This window comes from Strix aluco, chromosome 13 (genome assembly GCF_031877795.1).
Source record: "Strix aluco isolate bStrAlu1 chromosome 13, bStrAlu1.hap1, whole genome shotgun sequence".
NCBI classification, from domain to species: Eukaryota; Metazoa; Chordata; class Aves; order Strigiformes; family Strigidae; genus Strix; species Strix aluco.
In genome coordinates, this window is record NC_133943.1 from 5,746,510 (window position 1) to 5,772,109 (window position 25,600).

At 46.0% G+C, this 25,600-nt stretch overlaps 2 protein-coding genes across 4 annotated transcripts in view; one reads left to right on the forward strand and one right to left on the reverse strand.

Moving 5' to 3' along the window:
• The window catches only part of MAPK9 (mitogen-activated protein kinase 9), a 79,326-nt gene that overhangs the window by 22,695 nt on the left and 31,031 nt on the right, over positions 1–25,600 (reverse strand). The window lies entirely within an intron of this gene.
• LOC141929329 (rho GTPase-activating protein 24-like) lies at positions 22,106–25,502 on the forward strand. Its single transcript, XM_074838627.1, has 2 exons — positions 22,106–22,399; positions 23,603–25,502. Exons 1-2 carry the CDS (start codon positions 22,146–22,148, stop codon positions 23,808–23,810), a joined length of 462 nt encoding a protein of 153 aa, XP_074694728.1. The 5' UTR covers positions 22,106–22,145; the 3' UTR covers positions 23,811–25,502.

Below are 25,600 nucleotides of genomic sequence, written 5' to 3' on the forward strand. Positions count from 1 at the left end.
CTATTTATTAAACAATAAAACCCATCACACTGCTTTTAATATTTTATGTGAGGGGAAATGCATTGATTTCTTATTTTTAATAAGGCAGATTTTAAACATCTTTGGAGGAACAGGAAAGGGATCTATTCAAAATAAGTGTAGATTCTCTACAAGCAATCCCAGCCTGTGTTTATTATGGATATTGTCACATGCAAAAATAAGAACCAACAAAGCACAGCCTGTTGTGTCAAATTGCTTTATACTCTAAAAAAAGCCAAAGGGGAGGGGGAGCTTTAGGAATGCTGAAATGACATCAGCTCTTCTCTTGATCAAAATCAAGACTGAACAAGTAGAAGTATGTGATCTTTCCAAGTGCTGAATGCCAAGTGACCCCATACCAGGAAATTCTGAGAGCTGCATTATAGATTGAGCCTGACATTTATCAAGGAGAAGCAAAGAAACATTTAGTGAATGTATGGGGGTTGGCTGGAGCTGGCAATAGGTGACTATGAACATGGTCAAACACTAGCATAGCTGTGCAGCTCAAGAACATAAGAAGAAATCCCATTAAATGTGACTAATCAAAGATTTGGAGGGGAATGGTCTATAAATGCCTGCTGTTTGCCTCTGACATGGCTTTTTCTTGCTGCTGAACGTTTTTGAAGCTCTGCATCCTGGTCATTTGTGTGTTCAGTGCCTGGCCACAAAAGCAGCCTCTGCTTGAGCTTGCTCCTGCTGCTGCCTGTTACGTACTGGGGGAAAACAAGCAAGAAAACAAAAAGTCTCTGGTGTAAATTTAGGAGAGCTTGGACAAGAATAAATCACAGAGCTCATCTCTGGAGCATTTCTCAAAAGAAATTAGTTGAAAGTAAATCAAAGGCTATCATCTAAGAACAACCGCAAAAACATCGTAGAGACACCAGTTCAAGCAGTCACTTAAAGAGATGGGCAAGTATCGATAGGAGAATATGGCACTTTGTGCCTTCCCTCTGGAAGTCTTTATTTTTACCACAAGATGCTTTGCCCCAGGGCCTGCCTCTAGGAACAGGCTGTGCAAGGTACCGAAAAGCCCCAGCTGCACACACAAACAAGGAATTAGTTGCTTCTTGATGGCCCAGATAGCCCACACAAGCAAAACCATAGGATGAAGCCCTGCTGAAAATCAGTTGCTTTCTATTGCACAAACAGAAACATAACCCTAAAAAACAACCCAAACCAAAAAACTTCCTTCTCTGTTTCACATTGAAAGAGCCTCAGCTTCATTACTGTGTCTAGCTGGGCATCACACAGGAAAGCCAACAGCAACAGGTCCAGAGGAAAACAAAACCAGCCTGGGAAAGCAGTGGAAAAAGACTGAATGAACCGGGACTATTTAGCTGGAAAAAAGAACAAGAGTGGAACGTGATAAGTTTCAAATGCAGAGGGCTTCCTTACTAAGATGGAAGATGGGACCCAATTTCCATGTTTGTGATGGATCATTTGGGAAGAAACGAGCTTGAACCAGAGTAAAGGATACTGACTGGATGTTGGGAGAGAAGTTCTTTCTGCAGCTCAGGTGACCAAAGCACTGGATCAGGTTAGAAGACTGTGAGGTGTCCAGCCAGGAGGTCCTTAAGCACAGATTGAACTGGTGACTGTAACGGCAGGTGTAACTGGTCATCCCTCAGGGCAGGGAATGAGCTCCCAGTGACCATCCCTTGTGATCCCCCACACAGAGGAAAACCCATCTCCAGAGATAAGGTTGGTTGTGTAGCTTAAATTGCTAAGGAGCATTTCTCCATGTGGATCTGAACTTTTCCAGAAAGTAGAAAACAGGAAGCTGAAGAGCCAGATGGGCAGATGGGGTCAGATATGACACAGTGGGGGCTCAGCAGTGTCCAACCTGCAGCTCCCAAGACCACAGAACATCATTCACAGTGCACATGCAGCTCTGCAAGGCTGAAGCACACCCCCACACCATGCCCACTGTTTGGTACCAGTGTCGCTCTCAAAAGCTCAGCTCTGCAAGTGGGGACAAGTCAGCTTTGACATCTCAGAATCACAGAATCATCTAGGTTGGAAAAGACCTTGAAGATCATCTAGTCCAACCATTAACCTCACACTGACAGTTCTCAACTACACCATATCCTTAAGCACTATGTTGACCCTACTCTTAAACCCCTCCAGGGATGGGGACTCCATCCCTGCCCTGGGCAGCCCATTCCAACGCCCAACAACCCCTTCTGGAAAGAAATGCTTCCTAATAGCCAGTCTAAACCTTCCCTAGTGCAACTTGTCCTGTCACTTGTTCCTTGGTTCAAGAGACTCATCCCCAGCTCTCTGCACCCTCCTTTCAGGTAGTTGTAGAGGGCCATGAGGTCTCCCCTCAGCCTCCTCTTCTCTAGACTAAACAACCCCAGTTCCCTCAGCCGCTCCTCGTAAGACCTGTCCTCCAGCAAGGAGCACAAGAGCCCCATCCACCCATCTCATGGCCACCATCTACTGGGTGCAGCTCCTACTTTCCCATGGGACTGGAGGGGAATGTCTGGGTCAATCCATATCAGTCTCCCTCAGCACTTGTATCTTTCTCCTATTTCTGCTTTCAGTTCACATTTAAAGCAGCAACACTTTACATCTGCCAGCCAGCACAGCACCTTCACTACCAAATTACTGGTTAAATGAAAATTCAAAGGAACATTTAAAAATTTCATCAATGCCACTTGGACATATGCCTTCAGGCTGTTTATCTTTAAATGAGATGTCACATGTAATTTAGTGGCTATATTAAGTATTGTTTTTCACTTTTAGCTGCATTGCTGTGGGCAGCCCTGTATCAGTGCACACCTTCATTCTTCATTAGGAGAGATAAATGAAAATGGCACCATTTTTCTGAATTAAAGTCCAAATATCTGACATGTCAATACCATCTAATGGAACAAAGCACTACAGATTCCTAGAGCAGGTGTTTAATTTGCATGTTATTACTGACAAGCAAGATTAATGCTTTGCTAAATACTTATGCTGCAATAACAAGAAAAGCAGAGGGGGCCTATACTTAAAATGGCAAGCAAGGACAAAATACTGTAAGTTCCTTTTGCTCCTCAAGTTCTGTCTTTACAACAGAACTAGATTCTTATAGCTTTGGTATTTCTTTTTAAATTGCCTTCCCTCCCCCCACCCCTCTCCCACCCCGAAAGGCAGCCTGTGGAATAAGGTCCTCAAATTGGAGGAAAAAAAAAAAAAGATATTTTAATAATAACAAGGAGGTGCTGTAATAGGTACACTCTGCCTTAGGAGGCACAATGGCTCTCCCTGCTTCTGCTGCCAAGCAAGCTTGGAGAAATCTTTTTCCTTTCTGTGCCTCAGTTTTTCTAGCTGTAAAATGGGGGCAGCAATGTCAACCTTCTTTTCCAAATTTCTTTAAGATACAATGTAGAGGTACCACACGCAAATTAAGAGGTTTTTTCCATAGATTTTCATAACAGGAGCTTGCTTAGTTTTTTTATTGCAAGCTGCTAGGAAGTTTTTGCTTTCAAGTTTCATGGACACTTGGACTTCTCCCTTGGAAAGCTCCAAGTTGAGCAGCAGAAGGTAGGCAGACGTAGTAAACCAGAGAGCCTTGAGCAGCCAGGGACAGTGGGGAACTTTGGGAAGCCTGAGCCCCACATTGCCGAGCCAAGCACAAGGACTGGGAGAGCCCCAGCAGCACGGGCTGCTCTAACCCCAGCTCACAGGTTGCCAGCACAGTGCAAAGCCCCCAAACCAGTCCAACATTACATCCACTGCTGTTGCTTAAGGCTTCAACAGCGTGAAAACACACGTCATCTTCTCCATGACCTCCTCTTATGCTGCAAAGATATGAGCCTCAGGAAAGTCCGTTTCATCACCTGTAACACCTTAAACACACCAGATGGGCCTATGGTCATTTAGGGCAGCAAAGTTGGTGCCTTTTGCCTCAGTTTCCCTATTTCATCCTTGGCAATGCAAACGCCCTCCTCTCTCCATCCAAAGAGCAAAGCAGCAGTACAGAAGCCTCTGGAGGCCCCTGCACACACCAAACCCCTGCAGAGCTGAACATGCCTCATTCTTCCTCAGCTCTAGCATCAACCACCCCGCACTCTGTCCTCAGGAGGAAGAATATCTGAATTTCCTGAAATTTATTTTCATTAATCGGGATGCTTCTGTGACTCTTCTTTCCCAAGGGTCGATAACACTTAGGCTGCTTAAGGTCTATTATGGGTGAAATGCAAGAGTTAATTAGACAAGCAATTTCTTGGTCATTAGGATGGGTTTCCTTGCAATGCAGGGAGATGTCACAGAGGGCAAGATGACAGCAGAGGTGGCATCCAGACCCCTCACCAGCCTAGGCAGGAGCAATACTGCTCCCAGCCCTTCCCCAGACCCCTCCTGGGGACAGCTCAGGGTGGTGCTGGTGGCACAGCCACCAGGTAGAGGAGGTGACTCTTGTGTTGTCCAGAGGGGTTTAGAAGGCTGTTTTCCACCCCCATGCTGCATCTTGTGCATTTTTGGGTTGTACCACCCAGAAATCCCACAAATTCTACCTACAACCTAAAGCTAAAACTATGAGACAGCAGTGATGCTCTCGGTGGGAGCAGGGATGTTACCTGCTGCTCCACTGACTCAACCCTTCCTTCAGCTGGGAGTACTTGTGTGGGGAAACAAAGTTTAAACCTCATCCCTGAGGCATTCACTCCCCCAGGATGTTTCTTTCTACACCATAAGCTGGCTCTTGCCAGACTGCTTCCTACATATGCGTATAACAGCAGAATATCACGGGAATCCAAACTGCTTCTGGAATAATAATAAAAGAAAAACAGAAGTGCAATTAAATTGCAGCTCAGGGCCATTTGCTTTACAGGAACTCTTTGTTCTGCAAAGACTTGCTGCTAAAATTCGGCAGGATCATCCTGTTCTCAGCACCACCACATGAACTTGGAACCTCTGCCATGGCTTCAAGAGAGCTCCTCTGGATTTGTCCCAGCACCATCATTTTGACAAAGATAGTGGGAAACACACTTGTTTTCAATTTGCAAAGCTGTATAACGTATACATGTTGGGTATCCAGCTCCTGTTCTCTACTGCTGACCAAACTAGAAGATCTGTCCATCGTCAGATGTAGGAAAAGCTATAGGACAGCACTTGCATTGAAAATCTGCCGTTTTACAGTGAACACATTTGTCAGCCGAACCACGCCATACCCCCAGGTAATCACTCCCACTTTTGTTGCATATAAGCACCAACCCAGCTACTTCCTACCCTAGAGCAAACCAAAATCAGTAGGTCAGGACCTTGCCTTGACACAAGCCAGCAAAGCTCTGCTTCTTCAGTTAGCCCAAATACACCAAAGCTGGGAACAGATCTGGCCTGAGGGAGCTGCAGAGGGGTAAAACCAGCAGCCGTAATGCGGGATGCCAGCAGGGTACACCTTGTAACAGCTTTAGGTTATCACAAACACACAGTGCCTTTATAGTTCAAAGTTTAAGTGCAAACCCAGCCTGAGAAAGGCAAGGATCATTTCAGGGCAGCTCACTGGCCATGCCTGCACTTGGACCTTTTTGGCAGCAGCGTGGGCGAGCAGAGCCCTCCTGCCCCGCAGGATGCATTTGCAGGGAGGATGAGATGCTGCCCCGTGCAAAGGGCTCCTCTGTCCTTCTGCTGAAGCACCCGCTGCTGCCACAGCCAGGTTTCCCCTTCCCTCACAGCCCTGCTCCTCTGTGGTTCACATCACCACTCATCCAGTGTATTACGGATGTATATTGTTCAGTTGCCCTTGAACTATGGCTTTAATAATTTGGGGCCTTCTTTTTTCCCCCGGTACCTGTGTGGATAACATCAGAGTGATGTGAACAAGAGAGGGACCTGGGCTTTTCAGTGACTCACCACAGTATGTCTGTAGGATTTTTATAACCTGATCTTCCATTCATTTTCCACAAAAGGACTTTTATTGTTTTGGAGATGACAAAATAAAGGCTACTATTCACTGGCTGTCAGGTTAATGATTCAGAACAGGCATGCACGCATTGAAGAAAACAAGAGTTCAAGGAGCAAAGCCAGCATTAATTGCAAATAAAAAGCAAGACTGATGTTCACATTCATTAGCCACCCTCTCCACAGTGCAGTGATGCTTCAGCATCACTGAAAACCATCACCTCCACCAAGCCAGCACCCTCAAACCAAGCGAGTCCAGCCCAGCAGGTTGGTACACACCACCTCTGTGGTTGGGGGTCCCAGAGGGGCACCGAGCAAACCCATCTCATAAACCAGACACAAGGGAATGAAGCTGCAGAGACCGATGAACCTCAGGCCAGAGGGGGAGGCTGAGTTGCCACCTGCAACAAAGTCCTTCCAGGCTTTTGAAAGCCTCTGACTCTCCCTCTGACAGCAACAGTGTCACTTGGCTGTTTTCACTTTTTCCCATACCAAACACTTCCAAAAAAACCAACCATTCAGCTCTATAGTGTTTTAAAGACACACAGTTTTAGGGAGGGTTCCCAGCTTGCAGGAGATGCTTATGATGGCACCAGCAGCCAGCACCTTCCCCATCTCTGTCACCAGTCCCCTCAGAGCAGTTGCTTGTGGCCTTTCAGCAGAGCAAACCATCCACAGTTAACCTCACCAACAGCTCTCCTCAAAGGCACAGAACAATGAGGTGCCCATCAGGGATAGCTGTAGCTGCATGGGGACATGGGGGCAGGGACAAGGAGCAGCTGAGGACACTGTACTAAGGGACATATCCTGGGGTCACACGCAGCCACACTGCGAATGCTTCCCCATGTGGCCACCAAACCTGGGGACATCCTGCCTCCCCTTCCCACCTGGGCCATCCCTCACAAGGCAGATACTCACCCCACACACCATTTGCAAGCCTGGTACCAGATTTCCAAGTGCTCAGTGAGGTATTTAAATACACTGAGCTCTCCTGCAGTTTCTTACATTGAAGAAATTAATTTTTAAGAAATATCTCCCACCTGGTATCTCCTATGGTCAGTTTAAGGGTACAGCTCTACCACTCCACAGCCACTTCCACCCTTCAAAACTTGCAATCAAGACAAAAAATCTTTAGTATAACCATACAGCATGGACTCAGCCTGCCTCCAACCTCAGCCACACTGAGTACACCTAATTTTGGAGGCTGCCCCTCATTTATACCTGCCCACCCCAGAGTCATTAGGCAGAGGGCCAAATTCTGAAACGAGCTCATCCCTCCTTTTGGGCAGGTAACGGCAAATTGGGTGAAGGCTTTGGGGGATTATTGGCCCTGAAGTGATTAATGCAGCTGAGGGCACTGCCCGGGCCAGGGGTGTGGGGAGGATCCAGCCCCAACTGCATGGCTTTCCCTAAGGTGTCCCAGGAAAGGTTGGTCCAGGGGAGTTGTCCCTGATTAGCAGCACCCTACCCCATCATCAACACCGGGTTTATGAAAAGCCAGCCTCATATTCCTGGGGAGTAAACTCAGTTAATAAACAGCTCCTTCAGCTGCTCTTCTGTGACAGCCAGTGCACTGCAGCCTGGGGGCCAGCAGGGAACTGCTGCATCCAGTCATTAAATAAAGTAAAAACCTGTGTTGCCATGCTCCTGGTGCATTGCATATCTTAGAAAAAATGAAGGGAAACACCACCCCCACCACCCCCCAACATTAATTGCTATTGATTTAAATAAATGTGCTTATGTTATCAGATGGCAGCAACAAATGGCCAGCGACACGGAAGCCACTTCTCAGAAGCTGCGTGGGAGGCTGCCTGCGAGCGGGGTCTCACTGGGGGCTCAGCAGAAACACAGAGACAAATGGGGATGTTTCAGTCTCTTAGCCCTCATGAAAACAGAGCTCGTTAATGTGATCAAAAACTTCAGTGTCTCCAACTTGTTTCTGCCTTGAATGCGTGCTTTCAGCAATTGCTTTAATGTTTGGATGATAAAAATTATTTCACCAAAAGCCCTCCTGGGTTGTGGCACTGACTGGAGCCTCTTCGCCATCTCCCATCCAGCCCCGAGCCACACGCAGTGCACAAATCCTGCTGCACCAAGAAATTTCATGCATCCCCAAACCCACCTCATCCCCCAGAGCCAGTGGGGTGGCCAGGGGCCACAAATCTAAATCTGCCATTGCCAAATGTGGCCGGTTTGTCTGGAGCTAATTTGGTTCCTTCCCATTTGGGGTTTGCTGTTGCTGTTATGTTTTGAAGTCCTGACACTAAAGGAGCCCTTCTGGGGAGGGATGAGGCTCCTGGTGTCTCTGCAGGGGTGGTGGGTGGCAATTTGTCATTTCCTGGTGGGGAGGCAGGACAGACCCACCACATATTCCTGCCACCAGCGAGCAAACGGGCTGATCTCCACTGATGATGGAGAAGACCAAACTCAAGGCACTGAGAGAGAATTTGCTCTACTGGTGAGCGCAGAAATTGAAAAAATTACCCAGCATGATGTATTGGGCCATGATGTTGTGGCTGCAAGTGCAGTCAATGCCCCGATTTAGAGGTGTGCCATCTTCACACTACAACCCTCAGCCAAGCCATTTGTGCTTGGCTCTGGTTGGCTACAGATCCTCAACTCTGGTGCAGGTTTGCAGATCAAAAAAAGATGAAAAATAATGGCTATTTTGGAGAATCTCCTCCAGCAGCCACACACAGTGGGGAAAATTTTACAGGCCCAGCAGTGTCTGGGTCAATGGCTGGGATGCTTTAAGCATAAAACCTGGCAATGTTCAATGGTTTGCACACAGCAAGACTCTTGGTGCCTTTTGAACATGGGTTCAGTTTTGTGTAAGTGACTTCCTCTTCCACTGGCCATGTGGAACCAGGCTTTGGCTCTGCTATGCCTCTTCTTCCCCAGCAGTAACTTATTACCATGGAAACCCTGAAGTATCTGTCCAACTGGAACAGGTTGCCTAGAGAAGTTGTGCAATTGTTCAAGGTCAGGTTGGACGGGGCCTTGAGCAACCTCATCTGTGGTGAAAGATGTCCCTGCCCACAGCAGGGGGGTTGGAGTAGATGACCTTTAAAGCCCCCTCCAACCCAAACCATTCTATGATGCTATGATCCACAGCAGATTTAGAAAGCACGTGTAAATACCATGGCCACAGTCAACACTTGTGTTTTCAACTTGGGGTCAGACTTTAACTTCTGGCCAACAATTTTGATATGTGGCTGCCTCGGGTCCTTATATCAGCAGTGTTACAGAAATATGAGCTGTGCATCTTTAAATAACCTGATAAGAGCCTAATCCAGGCACAATTTATGGTGCCCAAATGCTGGAGTTCCTTCCAGATAAAGTGTAGTCTCTCCTCAGAGCACAAGCCATAGAACTGATCGCTCCTGGCACGGTGATTTACACCACCGGATTTCTCCCTGGAGCACCAGTGTCAGGGTGCTGGTGGCTGCTGGAGGCACTTCAGTTGCTATCAGTCATTTGCACTATTTTATTATCCTGGAGGAGCAAAAATAGTATGGTAATTAATTCCACAGCTTCGGTTGTGGCTTTGCTTTTATTTTATTTATTCATTATGGACTGAGAAAAATGAAAGACAGCGCGTAGGCTCTATCTAAATAACTCCTTTGCCCACCACTGCGCCCATGCTATAATCTGTAGGCCTGTCTGCACTCTCAGAGTAAACTCTTTAAAGATTTAATCAAACAAATTAATCCCCTAACTCGCCTGTTCCCTCGTAGCTGTCATTCAGGAGGCAGCTTATTTTCCGATTTCTAAGAGCCCGATTTCTGCCGAGTGCAATTTTAAATGAAACAGTCCTTAAAAACTGCCCAGATAAAAGATTTGCTCTGAAAACCCCAGTTTATATCCTGGCATTTGCTGTATATGAAATTGAGATCCATTTAAATTCAACACCACACCATCGAGCTCTGCTAAAGGCAGGGGCTGCTCAGAGCTATTAGAGGAAACGACGGGATTTAGCAGGATGGGACTCTCCTCCCAGCCCCACCACTGTCTGCTCTGACCTTGGCCAAGTCATTTAAACACTCCACGCTGTTTAGTCATCTGTAAAATTAGTATATTACTATTTACCTACCTCCAAGAGATATAGCGAAGGTCACCGTTTGTGAAATTCTTGGAGACCTTCGGGAAGAACAGACCTTACGTTATGTCCGCTGGTTTCTGAACAGCACCCTGAGCCAGATCCTGCAAATCCCATGTCTTTAACTGAGCCTGAAAGAAGAGACCCCAGTGCCACGGGGTGAGCTGCTTCTGGACGGGGGCCAGCAGCTGAGATGGATATTTTTCAGCTCTAGTAACAAAATACTGTTTCTTGGAAACTAAGTGGAATCAACTCTGCAAACAGTTCTGTGGTTTAAGTCGTGATGTGACCTATTTTACACTTGAAATAACAAAATAAATAGCCCAGTGACTGCCAAAACTCCGCAATGTTCATCTTTTAAATGCGAATGAAACTGAAAAACCTTTAATTGGTTCTGCCAGCCATTTCCCCTGGAAACACGCCCTGTCCTACAGACTGCACAAGCTCTGCTTTAATCGCTGATGAAAACAGCCTTGAGATCTGATGTACATGACGTCTCTTGAGCCATGTCATAGCTCTTACTTTTTACCCAACTGTTTAGGATCTTCGCTGCAAAGAGATGCTAATACCTGCTAATAGGCAGAAGCAATTAAAAAAAGCTTTGTAGAAAAAATTTAAATTAAAATTTTTGTGCGTCAGGATCTTTCAGTCATTTCGTTATAGCTGCACCAGAAAGTGATGCTCAAAGCGATGAGCTGGAGGCAAATGCCTTGGGTGTAATGCTGTGCCCAGTTCAGCCCTGTCATCCAGCCTTTTGCCAGCACTAAAGCAGCCAAGCAAGGACTCATCCAGATCAGATTTAGTGGCTGAAGTGCATGAGGCAAAAGGAAATGATTGGGATTAAACCAAATAGAAACAAATAAATGATGGAGGTGAGAAGGCATATGATAAAGAAAAACCGCCTTCACACTACAAAGATGGGGAACGCTTGGCACTGCGGTGAGCCCAGCCTGCTGAGCGCACTCATTTATCTCCAGCGTGCATGCATAGAAAACAGGCTGCTGGAGAAGGAAGTTAATAGAGCTACTGCTGTATTCTCATTTATTGCCCTTTCTTCCATGCATTAAAGGCAGTTGTCACCATTCTTAAATCCTGAGGGTTACTGTTGTAACCTGAGTGTTACACCAATACAGTGTATTTTCCACCCAGCTTCTCCAGAACGTGGGCAAGAATGAGAAGACTTTCTAAATGCAGAGATCCTGAGAAAATAGTTAAAATCAAGTACAGTGATGCTGGCACACGCCCACAGACGCCTCTCCATCACCTGGAGAAGCAACAGCACGCATTGAAAACCCCTCAGCCCAACGAACCCGGACGCATTTAAGATCTAACCCTACAAACAGAAAAGCAGTGCCAACACGAGCAGGGGTAAAGCTACTGCCTGAAGCCACAGGGCTAAATCCTGTGCTGGAGCTGAACCCGACCTACCCGCTCCAAGGCAGGGGCGAGCCTCAGCCCTCCTGCGCACCCGTACGCACATCCTGCCCCCGAGCTGCTGAGGGCTGCTGGATGGGTGCTGGGAGCATCACCAGCCCCCAGCATGGGCACCCCACAGCCCCCTCGACCCCCCAGGACCGTGCCCGGCCCCATGAAGCACTTGGCAGGAGCTGCTTTCTCAGCAGCACTGAGCTTCTTGCAGAAATTGCTGTGTCATTAACCTGAGCTTGGCTTTGAACCAGGGCTTTAAGAGTTTATACAAGTAGTAGCTAAAAGGCATTTAATAGCACAGTGCAGCCAATAAGCAATGAATTATTTAGAATATTTTACTAAGAATAATTGCTGTTTTTAAAGAGCTTTTTTTTTTCATCATCCTCCCTGGGGCCTGGCAATGATTTCATAGTAGTAATAGCGAGTATGAAAAAAACCCCAAAATACAAAGCCATCTAATAGTGGCTGCCTGGGATCAGCTAAACCACGATGCAGAGGAGAAACAATATCTCAAATGTGGTTTCAGCGTATGTTTATTAATTAAAGTAAATACACAACCGCAGACAATAAAGCAAACGCACTGCCAAGAGCCAGGTTCACAGCCCAGCTAGTCCAGGCAGGATCGTGCACACTCTCCCACATCCAAAATTCATTATAACTCCCCCAAAATGCTAAAAAAAATGTTGCTTCAGGCCCTGACCCCACGCCTGAGAAATAGTGTGTGCTCCCCGACCCGATGCCATGCGCAACCCTCCTGTGGGTGCGATGCCGCAGGGAGCACCACGGCAGCACAGCCCCTGCCCACCCCGGCACGGCTGCTTGAAGCTATCCCTAAAAATATTCACTGCATTCTGTCTCCCTTTTGGCTCATGGAACTGTCACAAAAATAAGCAAAAGCATTATTTTTTTGTAATTATTTGTGCACTTCTTTTTTCCCCCCTGATGTTTGTGGGTGGGTGGGCTGGGAGCTCCGAGACTGAATTTCGCCACAGGGCCATTTCCCAAGGGTCAGCGACAAGCAGCCAAACCCATGGCACCAACTTCGATGGTGAGATGATGAGCTGGGCATCGAGGGATGCCACAGCCCTTGGGGGCAGCAAGGCTTTTTCCTGGAGGTTTGATGCAAGTCACTCAGCCTGGGTAAAAGAAGTGAAGGGCGATGCTCAACCCATCCACCTGGTCCTAGTCCTGCTCAAGCCAGAGCGGAGGCTTCCAGCAGTGCTCAGAGGATGCTCTGCCTGCCGAGAGCCCCCTCTTCTGGAAACCCAGCAGCTGCTCTTTGTAAAAACAACAAAATATGTTTCTTATTTATGGGCTATTTCAGGCTGTGAGCAGTGCTGGGTGGGATGGGTACGAGAGAGGAGAGAACAGAGATTTACTGCCCAAAGATTTAAGAGAGGGTTTAAACTTGAGCAGGGCTGCCCCAGGCTTTTGCTCACCAGTTTTGGAAATTCATCCTTTCCAAAAATCCCAGGTGAGAAACCTCTCTCTTCCTTCAAAACACAGGTGGGAAGGAGATGCTTCACTTGGGACACAGAGGAGTCCAGAAGAGAAAGGGAAAAGAAACCCACCTTCAAAAACTCAGAAAAAAATCCAAGGATTTTCCAGCTGCCAGTCATTTGCCCCAGATGGCAAATGTTTCCTCTAATTAATAGTCCTCTGCTCCTTAAGTGTCTACTAACGGTAAGATCCCGGCAAAAGACCTAGAGCAGGGAGCTCTCTATTGATTCCTGTATTGATTTTTTATCTTTTTCCCTGTTGCTATTGTACATGCAAATGGCTGGTAATGACTCAACATTACGACCACTCTCTTCAAGTGACATTTAGGAAAAAGTGATTTAATCAGAGGGTCTAACACGGCTGCTTTCCCTTTCAATTCCCCCATGCTCAGCCCGAGTGACCCCACAGCACTGGCCCTGCCTGAGCCCCCTCCTCCCCGGGACCATCGTTGGACAGGGCTCACGCACCGTTTTGCTTTATTCTCCCTAAAACTCTGCCTGAGTGTGGGCTGAACTGGGCACCCTGGGGGGTCTGTCCCTTGCACTCCCCTCCAGCCATGAAAAGCCTCCATGGATGGGGGGGACAAAGGGAACAGAGGGGACTGTCCCACGCAGCCCCATGCCTGGTATCCCCGGTCCCACAGGCAGGACCCGAGCTGGTGGGCAATTTAAACTCTCCATGGTGAAGCACACAGCCCCCAGCAGTGGGTGCAGGGAAAAGCAAAATCATTTTCACGGGGCAGCGATTAGACAGGAACAACTGTGAACCTTGTACCTTCAAATCAGTTAGTTGTTGGAGCTTTTTATGGCCATAATTTTAAACCCCCTAAAGCCATCACTTTATTTTTAATATGCATTTTTCTAACCAGTTTGAATAACAACATGGATTTATTCCTTCCACTGAGTTTACTGATATCAGCTTGCTTTGCCTAGATAAAATAACTTGTTAACTGATGTATCTCCTTCTTCCCTCTTTCTTCAGTATCTTTGCTTAGGACTACTGTATTCTCCAAAAATGCTAGCAAAGAAGTGCTACTTTTCCACAAGTCTCACCATTTTCTTGCTGCTTTTTCCCCCTTTAACATGCAAACAATGCAGCCATGTACCAGCCCAGCACGCTCCCCAACACAATTGTGTCAACACAAACCAGAAGAAAAAACCCAGAAGCACTAAATAAATGTTAAAATGTAGCTAAAAAAAAGAGCCCTGTAAAGAAATGACCAGTCTCGGCACTGGTGGGAATGCAGGACACCCACAAGCACTGGTGCTCCTCTGTCCCAGCCAGCTCTGGACAGTTCAGTTGGGAAGTGAAAGACTACAGCTTTTTTTGGGAAATTCCTGACATTTTCTCCTTCTGGATGGGCCAGAAGATATCATAAAAGCAGCCTTTCCTCTGGTGTTTTGGTATTTCTTTTCTGGGAACCTCCTCGGTGCAGGCAGGCAGAGCCAAGTCTCTCTTGTGGCATCACCCACGTTTCGGCCAGCCACGAGGGATGGCACGAAACCCACTTCGATCCCTGCCTTTGCACTCAAGTGAGTAACGTAACTCACTAAATAGCAAGGGATCAGGGTTTTTTGCAGAATTTTATAATGTTTTACAAATTGACTCCTGCAGCTGGGACACAGTTTATTTTCACCCTGAAGAGCAGCCTGGCTCAAGAGGTGATGGCTACACTCGACTCAGAAATGGTCCCTGGCAGAACGAGCTGCCCCGTGTCTGGATGCCCTGGTGCTGGGGCTAACGGAGCAGGCGGGAGAGCAGCTTGTGGCTGGGGGAAGCGTTCAGAGCAGGGCCAGATCTCAGCTGTCCCATCTCCACCACGCTGAGTGAAGACCAGGGAAGGGGATGGTGAAGCCGTTTGACCTTCCAACAGAGCCCACCCAAGCTCCTACAGCCTCAGCCCATCTCACAGCCACAGCCGCTGCCGCCCTGCAACAGGGCAAAATGAAGCGACTACCTCCCTGTCCCAGGAGGGTTTGCAAAACGCTGTGGGGTTTCTGAGTGAGGTTAATGACATTAAATGAAGGTCATCATCGCATGCTTTAAGTTGTGATTCACTGAAGAGGTGACCCATGACACCCCAAACCCAGATATCAGAGGAGAGAAAGAAATACATAAGAAGTGGGACAGAGGAAAGGAGCCCTTCAGGGTTGTACCGATCCCTGGAGGAAAGCTCACTTTTCCCAGCTCTCTTTAAGAAACATTGAGCTGTAAATGCTGAATGCACATCACATTAATCTGATGACTCTCCAAGATGTCTAGACTATTGTTGGAGCTGATAGGAAGCTGGCATCATCCGAGCTCTTTCAGCCTTTCTTGCCTTTTTTTTTTTTTTAAACTAGTAATAAGATTCTTTTCATATTATGCACTGCTGGAAAGTCCCGTTTGCATGCAGACAGCTGCTGTGTTTATAGACACCATCCAAAATGCAGCTAAACACGACAGCTCGCTTTAAGCAGAGCAGCAGGCATTTGTTAAAATGATCATTTCCAGGGGGATTGCAGGAGATCTTGACTTTTTTTTGCTATTTTAAAGTCAAAGACCTGTCCTTATACAAAGACAAAAGTCCCACATGGAAACACGCCTTGGGAAGATCCCGAAAGGAAAAAAAAATCCTTAAAACGGAATGTCATCCTGAAAATCAGCAGCTCCCATTAATGTTAACCAGAAATACAAAGGCTGAACTAAACAGGCTGTTGAGTGGTCGAGGATCATTCTGAAAGCACAAGAAAGCTGGCTCGCCTTTAGCCCTGAACAAACCGAATACCTGAAATCCTTCCTTGCAGATCTGCAGAGCTAAAATAAAAATGAAGTAAGGAATTGCATCAAAACTGCCTCCAATTAAAAGCAAAGTCCATGAGAAATGCAGTTTGGGAGGGTTCCTTCCAAGCAGTTTTTCCCCATTATAATGCAACAGGAATTATTGTACAGAAGAAAATGGATGAGAGAGTTAATTTGAACATACGTTTCAAATGAAACACCATTTTCCCCCAAAATGGAAACCCTACACTTAAAGCAAACAGGTAAACTATGTTTAAGACACAAAATACAGCTGGGGTGGGAGAAAATCAACTTAGATTAAAGCTATTTGCATATATTTAGTGAGGATGCTTTTGTTGAAGAGCGATGAAGACACTGCCCATGCTGCAGCCCCAGTTCACCCCTCCCCACGCTCGCTCTGCCTTCCCCACAGCCCTTTCCATCAACAGCCTCTCTACCCACTTTAACCCAGCATAATGTAAAAAGCAGGTTTTAATTAAAAAACAGCGTGGTATGGGAAGAGGCGCAGCGAGCAGCTCTGGGCTCACCAGCTTTCCTCGGGAGCTTCTCCCCACGGCACAGGGCCTGTATCACACCGCAGGGGGAATGGGGTGGCTGCTCTGCGGCTGCACAGCCTCCCACCTAAAATAAACTCATCCTAAATGCACGATTCCTTGGGTATAGCAAAGTACACAGTGCCCTCTCCTGCCAGGAGCCGCTGTTTTTTAAATATTCCCCCTCACCAGCCTTTCTGCCCTTGCTTAAGTGATGAAAATTAATTTATGTCTTGCTTTTACAAGATGTTGGTCACAAACTGCCAGTGAGCTTGAAAAAATTATGCGATTTTTCCTCGCCAGGCATTTGAGCTCAGGCAGTACTGGCCACAGCAGCACATATCCAGACCCAACCATGACATCTAGTGGGTAAGCAGCTGAACACTACCCTTCTCCTCTGGAGAGAAAAGAAAAAAAGGTCATTTTTCCCTTCCCACTCATTCCTGCACTCTGGCAACAACAGCCCCTTACATTTGACAGTGTCTCCCACCCGGAGGGACTGCAGAGCCCCCAGCCACCTCCAGCCCTGGAGCGTTACAGCTGGGCAGCGGCTGTTTGCAGGGACATAACCCAGCTCTGGCAGGGAAGAGGGCGATACCGCAGTCAGCTGCAGCCCTGCGATGAGCAGAAAAACAACAAAAAAAAATGCTCCCAGCTCTTTGCTGGGGTCGCAGTAAGGAGATTCCAGCTCTATTTTTCGAGCAGCTTCCAGCTGCCCAGAGGCAAGCGCCCTCGTTTTCTGTGACTCTGCCTAGCTGCAGACCTCCGTATTTGTGCACAAATCCATTAGGTTATGCAAACAAGGCAATATGCAACATTCCTGACAAGCCCCAAAGCTTGACAAGCTCATGCTCTTACAGCATTGAGCCATACATGCCTCTTCCTCCTCTACTGGGATGTGGCAACACCTTTGTATAACCGTCATAAAAAGGCAAATAAAGATTAAAAATTTAATCAGCTTTCAAAATCAAGTTGTGAAAGTTTGTTTTTTACTAGTTTGTTTCTCTTTGCACAAAGATTGCTTTCAAACAATACAGGACTGCTGCCAAAACTGTAAAAGAGCTCAGACTCCTGAAGCTGGTAAGCACCTGGAACCAGAGTCTGTCCCAGCCAAGAGCGCTTTGTCCTGTTTCTGCAGGTGCAGAGAGAACTTTTTCTTTGTTTCCATTTATTCTGCGTATTTCACACAGTAAATAGTCCATTCAGAGTTAAAAAGACCAAACAGGATTTGAAAAAAAAAAAAAAAGCACAGGAAACTGATTTTATTTTTAATTCAACTGTGAGAGGAAAACTAGAGATGAGACTATGGGATTCACCATTCTAACATCATGAAGTCCAGGCTGAAAAATTCCAGCAAGAACAAAACTTAATTCATTAATGGCAAACCAAGATAGAATTAAAGTCAATTTTAGATGCGAAACATGTTGACTACAGATAGTCTCATTTAATAGAAAAATCAGTTCATGTATTTTTATTGGGTTCTAGTTTCCAAACATAGGTCAAGACAAATCATTCTACGTCAGTCCATGAGAACTGTTTCTTTCATTACAACACAGAGAAGGTGTGGAAGTTCAGTCTGAATAAACATGTGCAAGCAAACAACTCACACAAATGTATGGGTCTAACCTAGCTCCAAAGTAACTATAAAATATATCAAGTTTAGCAGAGACACTTCAGGGTGAGTGTGTCACTGTTACCAAAGAGAATTAAAATATTTTCCCAAAGAACATCTGAAATTATTAAACTTCAGACTCTTTCATTCTGGCATCACACACACAGCTCTGACTGCATCCCACAGCCACCTCCCAGCAGTGTTTCCCCAGCCCAGGACACCTTGCACGAGGGGCTCATCAAGAGCCAGGAGACTCGGGAGCATGGGGCTGGTTTTTAGGTGTTACCTTGCCCAACCGTTCTGGTGTACAGCTGGGAGTGCATTTTGAGAGGCACTTGGCTGCCTGCACACACTCTACACACTTCTTAAAATTATTTTTTTTTAACACAGTTGAGGCTGGCATAAGGACATGCCCCGCAAGCTGTGTGCAGTCCTGTATTGTTTGATAGAAATCTTTTTGCAAAGGAAAATAGAAACAAACTAATAAAAAGCAAACTTTCATAGCTTGATATTGAAAGCTAATTAAATTTTTAATCTTTGCCTTTTTATGATGCTTGTTCCTATACAAAGGCCCTTGCTGGCAGCTGAGCTCATCTCTACCACCATGTTGAAGAGGAGAAAGTGCTGATAAACCTGGCTTACAAAAACAGACCAACCAACCAACACCAGGGTCCATTTATCATCAGTTTTTGTGTAAAGGAAGTTATGAGCTTTTATCTAGGTAGTAACCTCAAACATGCGCATCCCTGGGGCAAACTGACATCCTTTTTGGAACAGCCGCATCCCATCTGTCCACAGTGCCAATGACACCCTACAAAAGGCGAAGAGAGGGTGCTCTGGTCTCTCTTCTAGAGCTTGGAGGCGATGCAGGGGAACAGGCAGCTGGCACAGGACCAGAACTGAGGGAGGCTGAATCCCACAGCTCGCCTGGAGGAACTATTTCAAGCATGTTAAATTTTAACCACACATGGCAGCATCTCTACGCTCCAGGGAGAGGTCATCGCAGAGAATCACAAGCTCCATCCCAAGTCAGGCCAAAATAAGAAACAATATTTCAAAACATCCCAGCTCCCTGCAAGCTGAGAGTCTGGAACAGAGCTCTTCCTCTGCCTCAGGGCAAAAAAATACACAGCTCTTTTCATCGCTGACCTTTAAATTGTCAGGAAACTAATACAAGCAATCTTCCCCGAGAAGCCATGGGGAAGGTGAAAGAACATGGCATATGAATAAATGTAAATTCAGGGCAGGGGGGTGGTGGTGTGTGGGGAATCAGCATTATATGGTGCTGTGCCTGATCAAGGCTATAATCAGGAGAAGAAGCACAGAGTAGATGAGATTCCAGCTGTCATACCCCATTGATATTGCTCTGATGCACTCCGAGTTCCTAACCTGGAGCTTGGCAGACACCCTATAAAAGAGGTGTTACGGGACTGTCTAAGAATCACAGGGATGCGACGTCTGAGAAAGCAGTTGTCAGTACTGGCACACCCCAGAGAAAGCCATCCGAGATGCCCAAAGCCTTCTGTACCATGGGTCTGTGACCAGCAGGACACCCAGAAGACAGTCTCCTGCTTGAAGAAATAATTTTTTGTGGCAGGAACCCTGGGCATCACTCCCTCACCTTCATCCCAGCCTTGAAGCTGGCCCCTGTGCAGCAACCTTCAATGCAATATTCACTTATCTTCCTCTTTCCCCTCTGACACCACCAGCCCAGCTCACGCAGTAACAACTTGTCACAGAGCAGCTGTCAGCAGTTCCTGCTATAAAGCTCCCCTGCCAGCACTAACCTCCAGGAGAAAGCAGAGAAGCTGCATCCTTCTCGGCCCCCGTTCGTTGTAGCATCAGTGCTGACGTGCTTCACGTTGCTCTGAAGCCACACCAGCACTAGAAGTGAGCGTGCGAGGGGCAGCAGGAAAGGGGACTCCTTTCATCTATCATTGTCTTTTCTTTGCACATCAGCTCCAAGATAATGTCAAGGTGAGTAATTAGCAAAATCCAAAAATAAAAAGAGCTCTCCCAGAGGAGCATGAGCTAACACAAGTGCCCAAGTCAGTGCTAAGCTGCATAAGGAAGGCAAAGCAGAGGAGTACTACACACTACACCTTCATGTGATTTTCCCAGTCACCTTATTGCACGGTTGGCTCCACATCCGAGTGGTGGTTTTACACTTTCCTTGAGCGGTCAAGTGTCAAGAGAAGGAACTGGTCACTGTCTTGGTGCCAACACACAGCTCTGGCGTTAGAGGGACAGGACTAAGGACTGCTCATTCCGCATCCCAGCCCCACGTGCTGAAAACCTGCTGCCTCCGAACGTCTGCCCCATGAGCCACTTGAATCAGTTCCACTAATACACTGGCTTGGGGATCAGAGGTTACATGCCTTAAGCACACCCCCCCAAATTGCCTGTATCCCACTGACCTCCTTAATTTCACCCACATCGAGTTGCTGTAGCACCGTAACCAAAAATGCGACCACAAAGGTTGGGTTCCTCCCAGTCTGCCCACCCTCAAACAGGGACCCCTCAGCAGACCCACTTCTCCATCCTGACTTTGCAGAGGTGAGGGACCTGCTCCCTACCAGCCTCCCGACAGGCAGCAACACTGGGATCGCTTCCTCGACAGGTGAGTGGAGGTGCCTGCAGGAATCGGGGCTGGAGACACTCCCGCTTGTGCGAGAGCAGCTGCTGGTCAGCACAGCTGCTGCCTCTCTCCTTAGGGGTGGGGAGAAGACAGATTAATCAATGAAACCGAATCCGATTCATCAGAAACTGCAGCCATCTGTTAGATTATTAATAGACACAGAACTCATGCAAAGCACTGGCATTAATATTCCAGGAATATCTTTTTCTGGAGGGAAAAGTGTAAGTTAGCAGCAACTGCAGTGTTGGGGGGGGAGAGCAGGGTGTTGATGGTTGAAATCAAATTAATGGATTTCTCTCCACCTTCCTCCAGCACAGCATCTCACCCTCAGAAGACTAAACACTTTTTTTTTTTTTTTAATATAATCCTCACCCCAAGCCTTCTTTAGATTCCTACAACATTCACCTACCTGCCTGCTCATTTCTAAGGACTCTTCCTACTGAAGGGAGTGCAGGTCAAACTGGGAAATTGCCTCAATAACCTCCCAGCCCTGACGCTGACAAGGAACACGTCACAGGCGTGTCAGGTGTGCAGAGTGAAAAACAGGAGTGGTTTTCACATAGGAGACCAGTAAAACACTTACAGAAATCCAACGGCACTTAAACCAGCTCATTTTCACTTCTTGTACCAAGAGAATGAACAGGTGGGGGTCAGGAAGAGGAAACAACTTTCCAGGTTATTTTAAACCACCTCTATTATTTTTCAGACATGCACTTAAACCGCATGCATATTTTGCTCCTCCTTTTTTATAATCAAGTTATTTCTGTACTGTGCTTGATTCTCTTGTGAGAACAGGAAACTAAAATAAACACTCCATATTTACTCACATCAAATAGTGTTTCCAAGAGGAATTGAAATATAACTGACAAGTGGCCTATTTTTTCTTAACCTCCAGATTCTTGCCCTTGAAACATCATGCCCGGAGAAACCAGCCTCCCTCGCCTGCACCACTATTTGCTCTCTGTGAAGCAGACACAGCGGATGCACCAGAGATGAGGTGGCCCAAGGAGCTATTTTACATTCATGCCATTTTTCTCATGCCTGACCAACTAGATACAGTGCAGCCAAAGCAGATGCAAGACATCTCTCTCCTGATGGGTGCGAAGGGGAGCACAAGGAGCCCTGTCCTTGCCACCTGCAAAGCAGGTGCCCTGCTCCCCCTGAGCAGCCCTGGGACCGGGCTAGTGCTGCAGAATTCACCTCCCCAGCCCAGGAATGAAACTAGTCAAGGGTAGACAGCTATCAAATAGGCCACCTACAGATGTCAGACAAACCACACCAAACAGACCGAGGGTAGGAAAGCAGTAGTAGTTCCCAGAGATGAGAATAAACCAGCCATGACGATAAAGGCGAGCGGTAGCAAACGGGCACAACAGCTCAAGACCTCAACCCACTGTGTACAAAAAGCAGAGCTGGAGCCTGAAATAAGATCCAGGCTCCAGCAAAATGGACAATTTCCAAGTATTTCAAAAGCTTCAAACAGCTGTGGGGAGGAAGAAAACTCTCACAGCCCATGACAAGGCAGAGCGAGGCAGACACGAAAACAAGGTCTCCTCTAAAACAGAAAAGGCACTGAGACTTTGACAGTGCCCGGAGGGCACGGGTGGTGCTGGCTGGGCACACTCAGCAGGCTCCTGCTGCTAAACAATGTTTGAGGAAAATCCTCCTTCAAGATATTTGACAAGACTTGCCCACCCAGAAGACTCCCAAGAAACCAACACAGCTGTAAGCCATGTTTTGCGGGATCAGGAAAACACAGCACACGTCCCAGCAGACAACAGCGACAGCTTCGCATCCTCCGGTGACTTGCCAGCAAACCCAACCTCCCCACAGCACCACCTGGCAAATCTGAAGATGCTGATGTCCAGACAGAAGGCCGAGTACGAATCTAAAATGGCAAGGTAAAGGATTTTAAAAAATATGAGGCTTCAGGGGAGGCAACTTTTCCTACTGTATGCAACTATTGCAGGGTCCTTATCTGCGAGTAGAGGCTACGGATGCTGCTGCAGCCATTGCCTCCACATGCCACTGCGAATGTCACCCAGGATCCAGCATTACAGGATTAGGTTATCAATTATTTGAAGTTATTTGAATTCATTTTCATGTCAGATGCTTGAGAAACTCCAGAGCATCTGTAAGATTTTTTTTGCAGGGCTGCGCAGAGCTCTTGAAAAGCCTCTGGTCTATTGTGTATTTTTCCCTTTTGCCTTAATCCAATACTGAGCATCTCTCTAGGGAAAAGTGTGCAGGCTTCTCGGCAGCATTAGCAGTGAGTCATTATCCTTTACAAATTGCAAGTCATGAATTTTAACAACTCAGAGGAAAGTGTTCATAAGTATTTTCCCAAATTCTAAGATTAGAAATTGAATAGATTTAGCCAGAGCTTGTTATGCAGGAAAATAAACCCAGAAACAGTTCCAGGCTCTACTTTCCAAATAGTACTGCTTTTCTACTGTGTAGTTAAAAGGAATGAACTTTCTAAACATAGCTAATGAACAATATTGTAATTTACAGGTATGTTGTGCAAATTGACTATTTGATTAAATCATAAAATACCTCAACATGCATTATTGCAACAGATGGCAAGTGCGTTATGCTGAATGACACTTTGCCTTGAACATTGTGTAAAGAAAAATCTATTTGATCTTTAGTTCCTTGAAAAAGTATTAATCAATTTCTTCTTCATAAAAGGAGCTATTTCTAGGTTTTTAGCTTGCTTTTTTTTAAATCTCTTTGCCATATTCTGTTAGTTTTCCCTTGCAGTTCAAGGGAACTGCAATATAAGCAGAATCCTACGTTTCCTAAAATACGTTGCATTGCCATTTGTTGTGAGACTACTGTAGTATTTCACCACTACAAAAAAAAAACCAAACACCTCCAACCCCAAAACTGACTCCTTTGACCATATAGTTACTTACTGTAGATTAGGATAACTAAAAATTGCAGCTTTTATTTTAATATATTATAAATTGGAAAAGTATTGGGGATGCCAATATTTATATTTATAGGAACATGTTAAAAAATGCTAGCTTTAAAAAAGCCTTTAGCTTTATTAAAAAAGGGGGAAAAAATCCTGTAACTTACAACGTTTGTCTTTCCAACAGCCTGGAGCAGCGGAACAGAGAGCTGCAGTCAGAGATTAAGGGTATGCATTCAAAACTGGGACAGCAGCGTAAGTGGTACAGTCTTGTGGAGATGAAAATGCGAAATGCGGAGAGAGCAAAGGAAGATGCAGAGAGAAGAAATGAAATGCTCCAAAAAGAAATGGAAGAGTTTTTTGAAACCTTCGGGGAAATTAACAGATGGAAATAAACAGGCATGTGTTCAGCTTGAAATTGAGCTAAACTGTAGGAGAGAGAAAGGCTAGATCCTGATTTCAGCACATACTCCCCTCTCAGAGGTGAAATAAGAAACCCAACAGTAAAAACTAGTGTGCTGATTATAAAGTGCAGTTGATGCAAACTCGTGGGGATCCCTGAACTCCAGGAGCTCTGCACCACCCTGCTAATGCCAGAGACGCTTTCTCTTACCCCTAGAAAAATCTTTCAGACACTTTGCACTACCAGCTCCCACGCCAGCCTACGCAGCATGCTGGGGAAGCACCCTGGTGCTTTTTGGCCAGCCTTGAGTCTTGTACCGACGCACTAAATGCGTGAGTGGCTTCAATCAAGGGACGTCATGCTTGCTGGAGTCCATTTTAGCAGCCACCCCAGAAGTCCCACAGGTATTACATGGGCTGTAGAGAGTGCTGAGCCATTTGCTCCTCCAGATTATAATTAGCCTCCCTACAGGACTCCTGTAAGAACACATTAGTCTTAAGACTATCACTGGTAGGCTCCCTCCCTCCCATCTCTTCAGAGTTACCTCTCTCCACACAACAACTGTGTTAACTATTTTCATACCAACATTAATGACACAAAATAGTTAAATATCAGGAAAAAACCCACTGTTCTTTTAACCCACTGCAGAAGAACTTCAACATTAACAATGGCATCTGTATACCTAAACCTTTACTGAATTTAAAATTATACTTTATATGACAAAACCACGTGATTATTTGCTCTTCAGCAAGATTAAATGTAAGAGTGACCATCTATTTGATAACTCAGTGTCTCACTAGAACAGCTCACAATGTGCAAGCAGAAACCACACAGACGATCTTCTTCCCCAGAGGAGTGAGCAGCTTGTTTTAAGATCAAGTGTGAGTGAATCAAAAAACCAGTGTTACCCCACAAGGTTCACGGGGTGAAGCAGCCCTGCCCTATTCCACACTGCAGGCCCTTTATTCATACGTGCTCGCTGGCCAACCACTTCAATGCATTGCCTGGTCTCCACGAGTGAGTACCCTGCTGAACCAGAACTGGCTTCTTTGCAACCTTACCTTCACACCAAGCAATCATGAAGTATTTTTAAAATTTTAATTCCATGCACTTACATTCTTGATTTTTTCCACTTTTTTCCCACCTTTTTTTTTTTCTCCATCTTCTGAAACCTTGTTACTATGAGAAAACACACTTCTGAATTCACACTTTTCTCAAAAATTATTTGGGTCTTGTTTAATCAGTTCTTTCTCTCCTCACCTTTCTAGAATTGTCCTGTCAATGTCAAGAACTTGAAATATAAAGAAATGGCGTAAGGCAAGGAATGTACTTGGGGGTAATGCTTTGTAAAGCACTTCCCTGCACACACATCATTGTCCTGCTTCATTATTTTTTTTTTGTTCTCTATTTAATGAATTATTTTCCTCTGTAGCTGAAAAAGCAACCTGAAAAATATCCTATCATCAAACACAGGGGAGCTTTGGGATCTGCTGGGCATCCCTGCTTTATCCAGAACTCTGTTGCAATGTCCTGTAGAGAAGAGCTAAAACTTCAAGTTCTCCATGCAAGAAATAGCAATGTTGTGGTAAAAATTATTTCAGACTGTCATAGGTGAAGCTTTTACGATGCCAAAGTCTGGCTGAGAGCCCTAGCCATAAATCTAGACAGGAGGCTATGTTAACCCTTCCTTTAATATTAGAAAACCTCCATGAAAAGTAATTAGATCAAAGTGGCAGTTAAGTTTTACTTCACCTTCTCCAGAGTTAGAGCAGACAGCTTTGC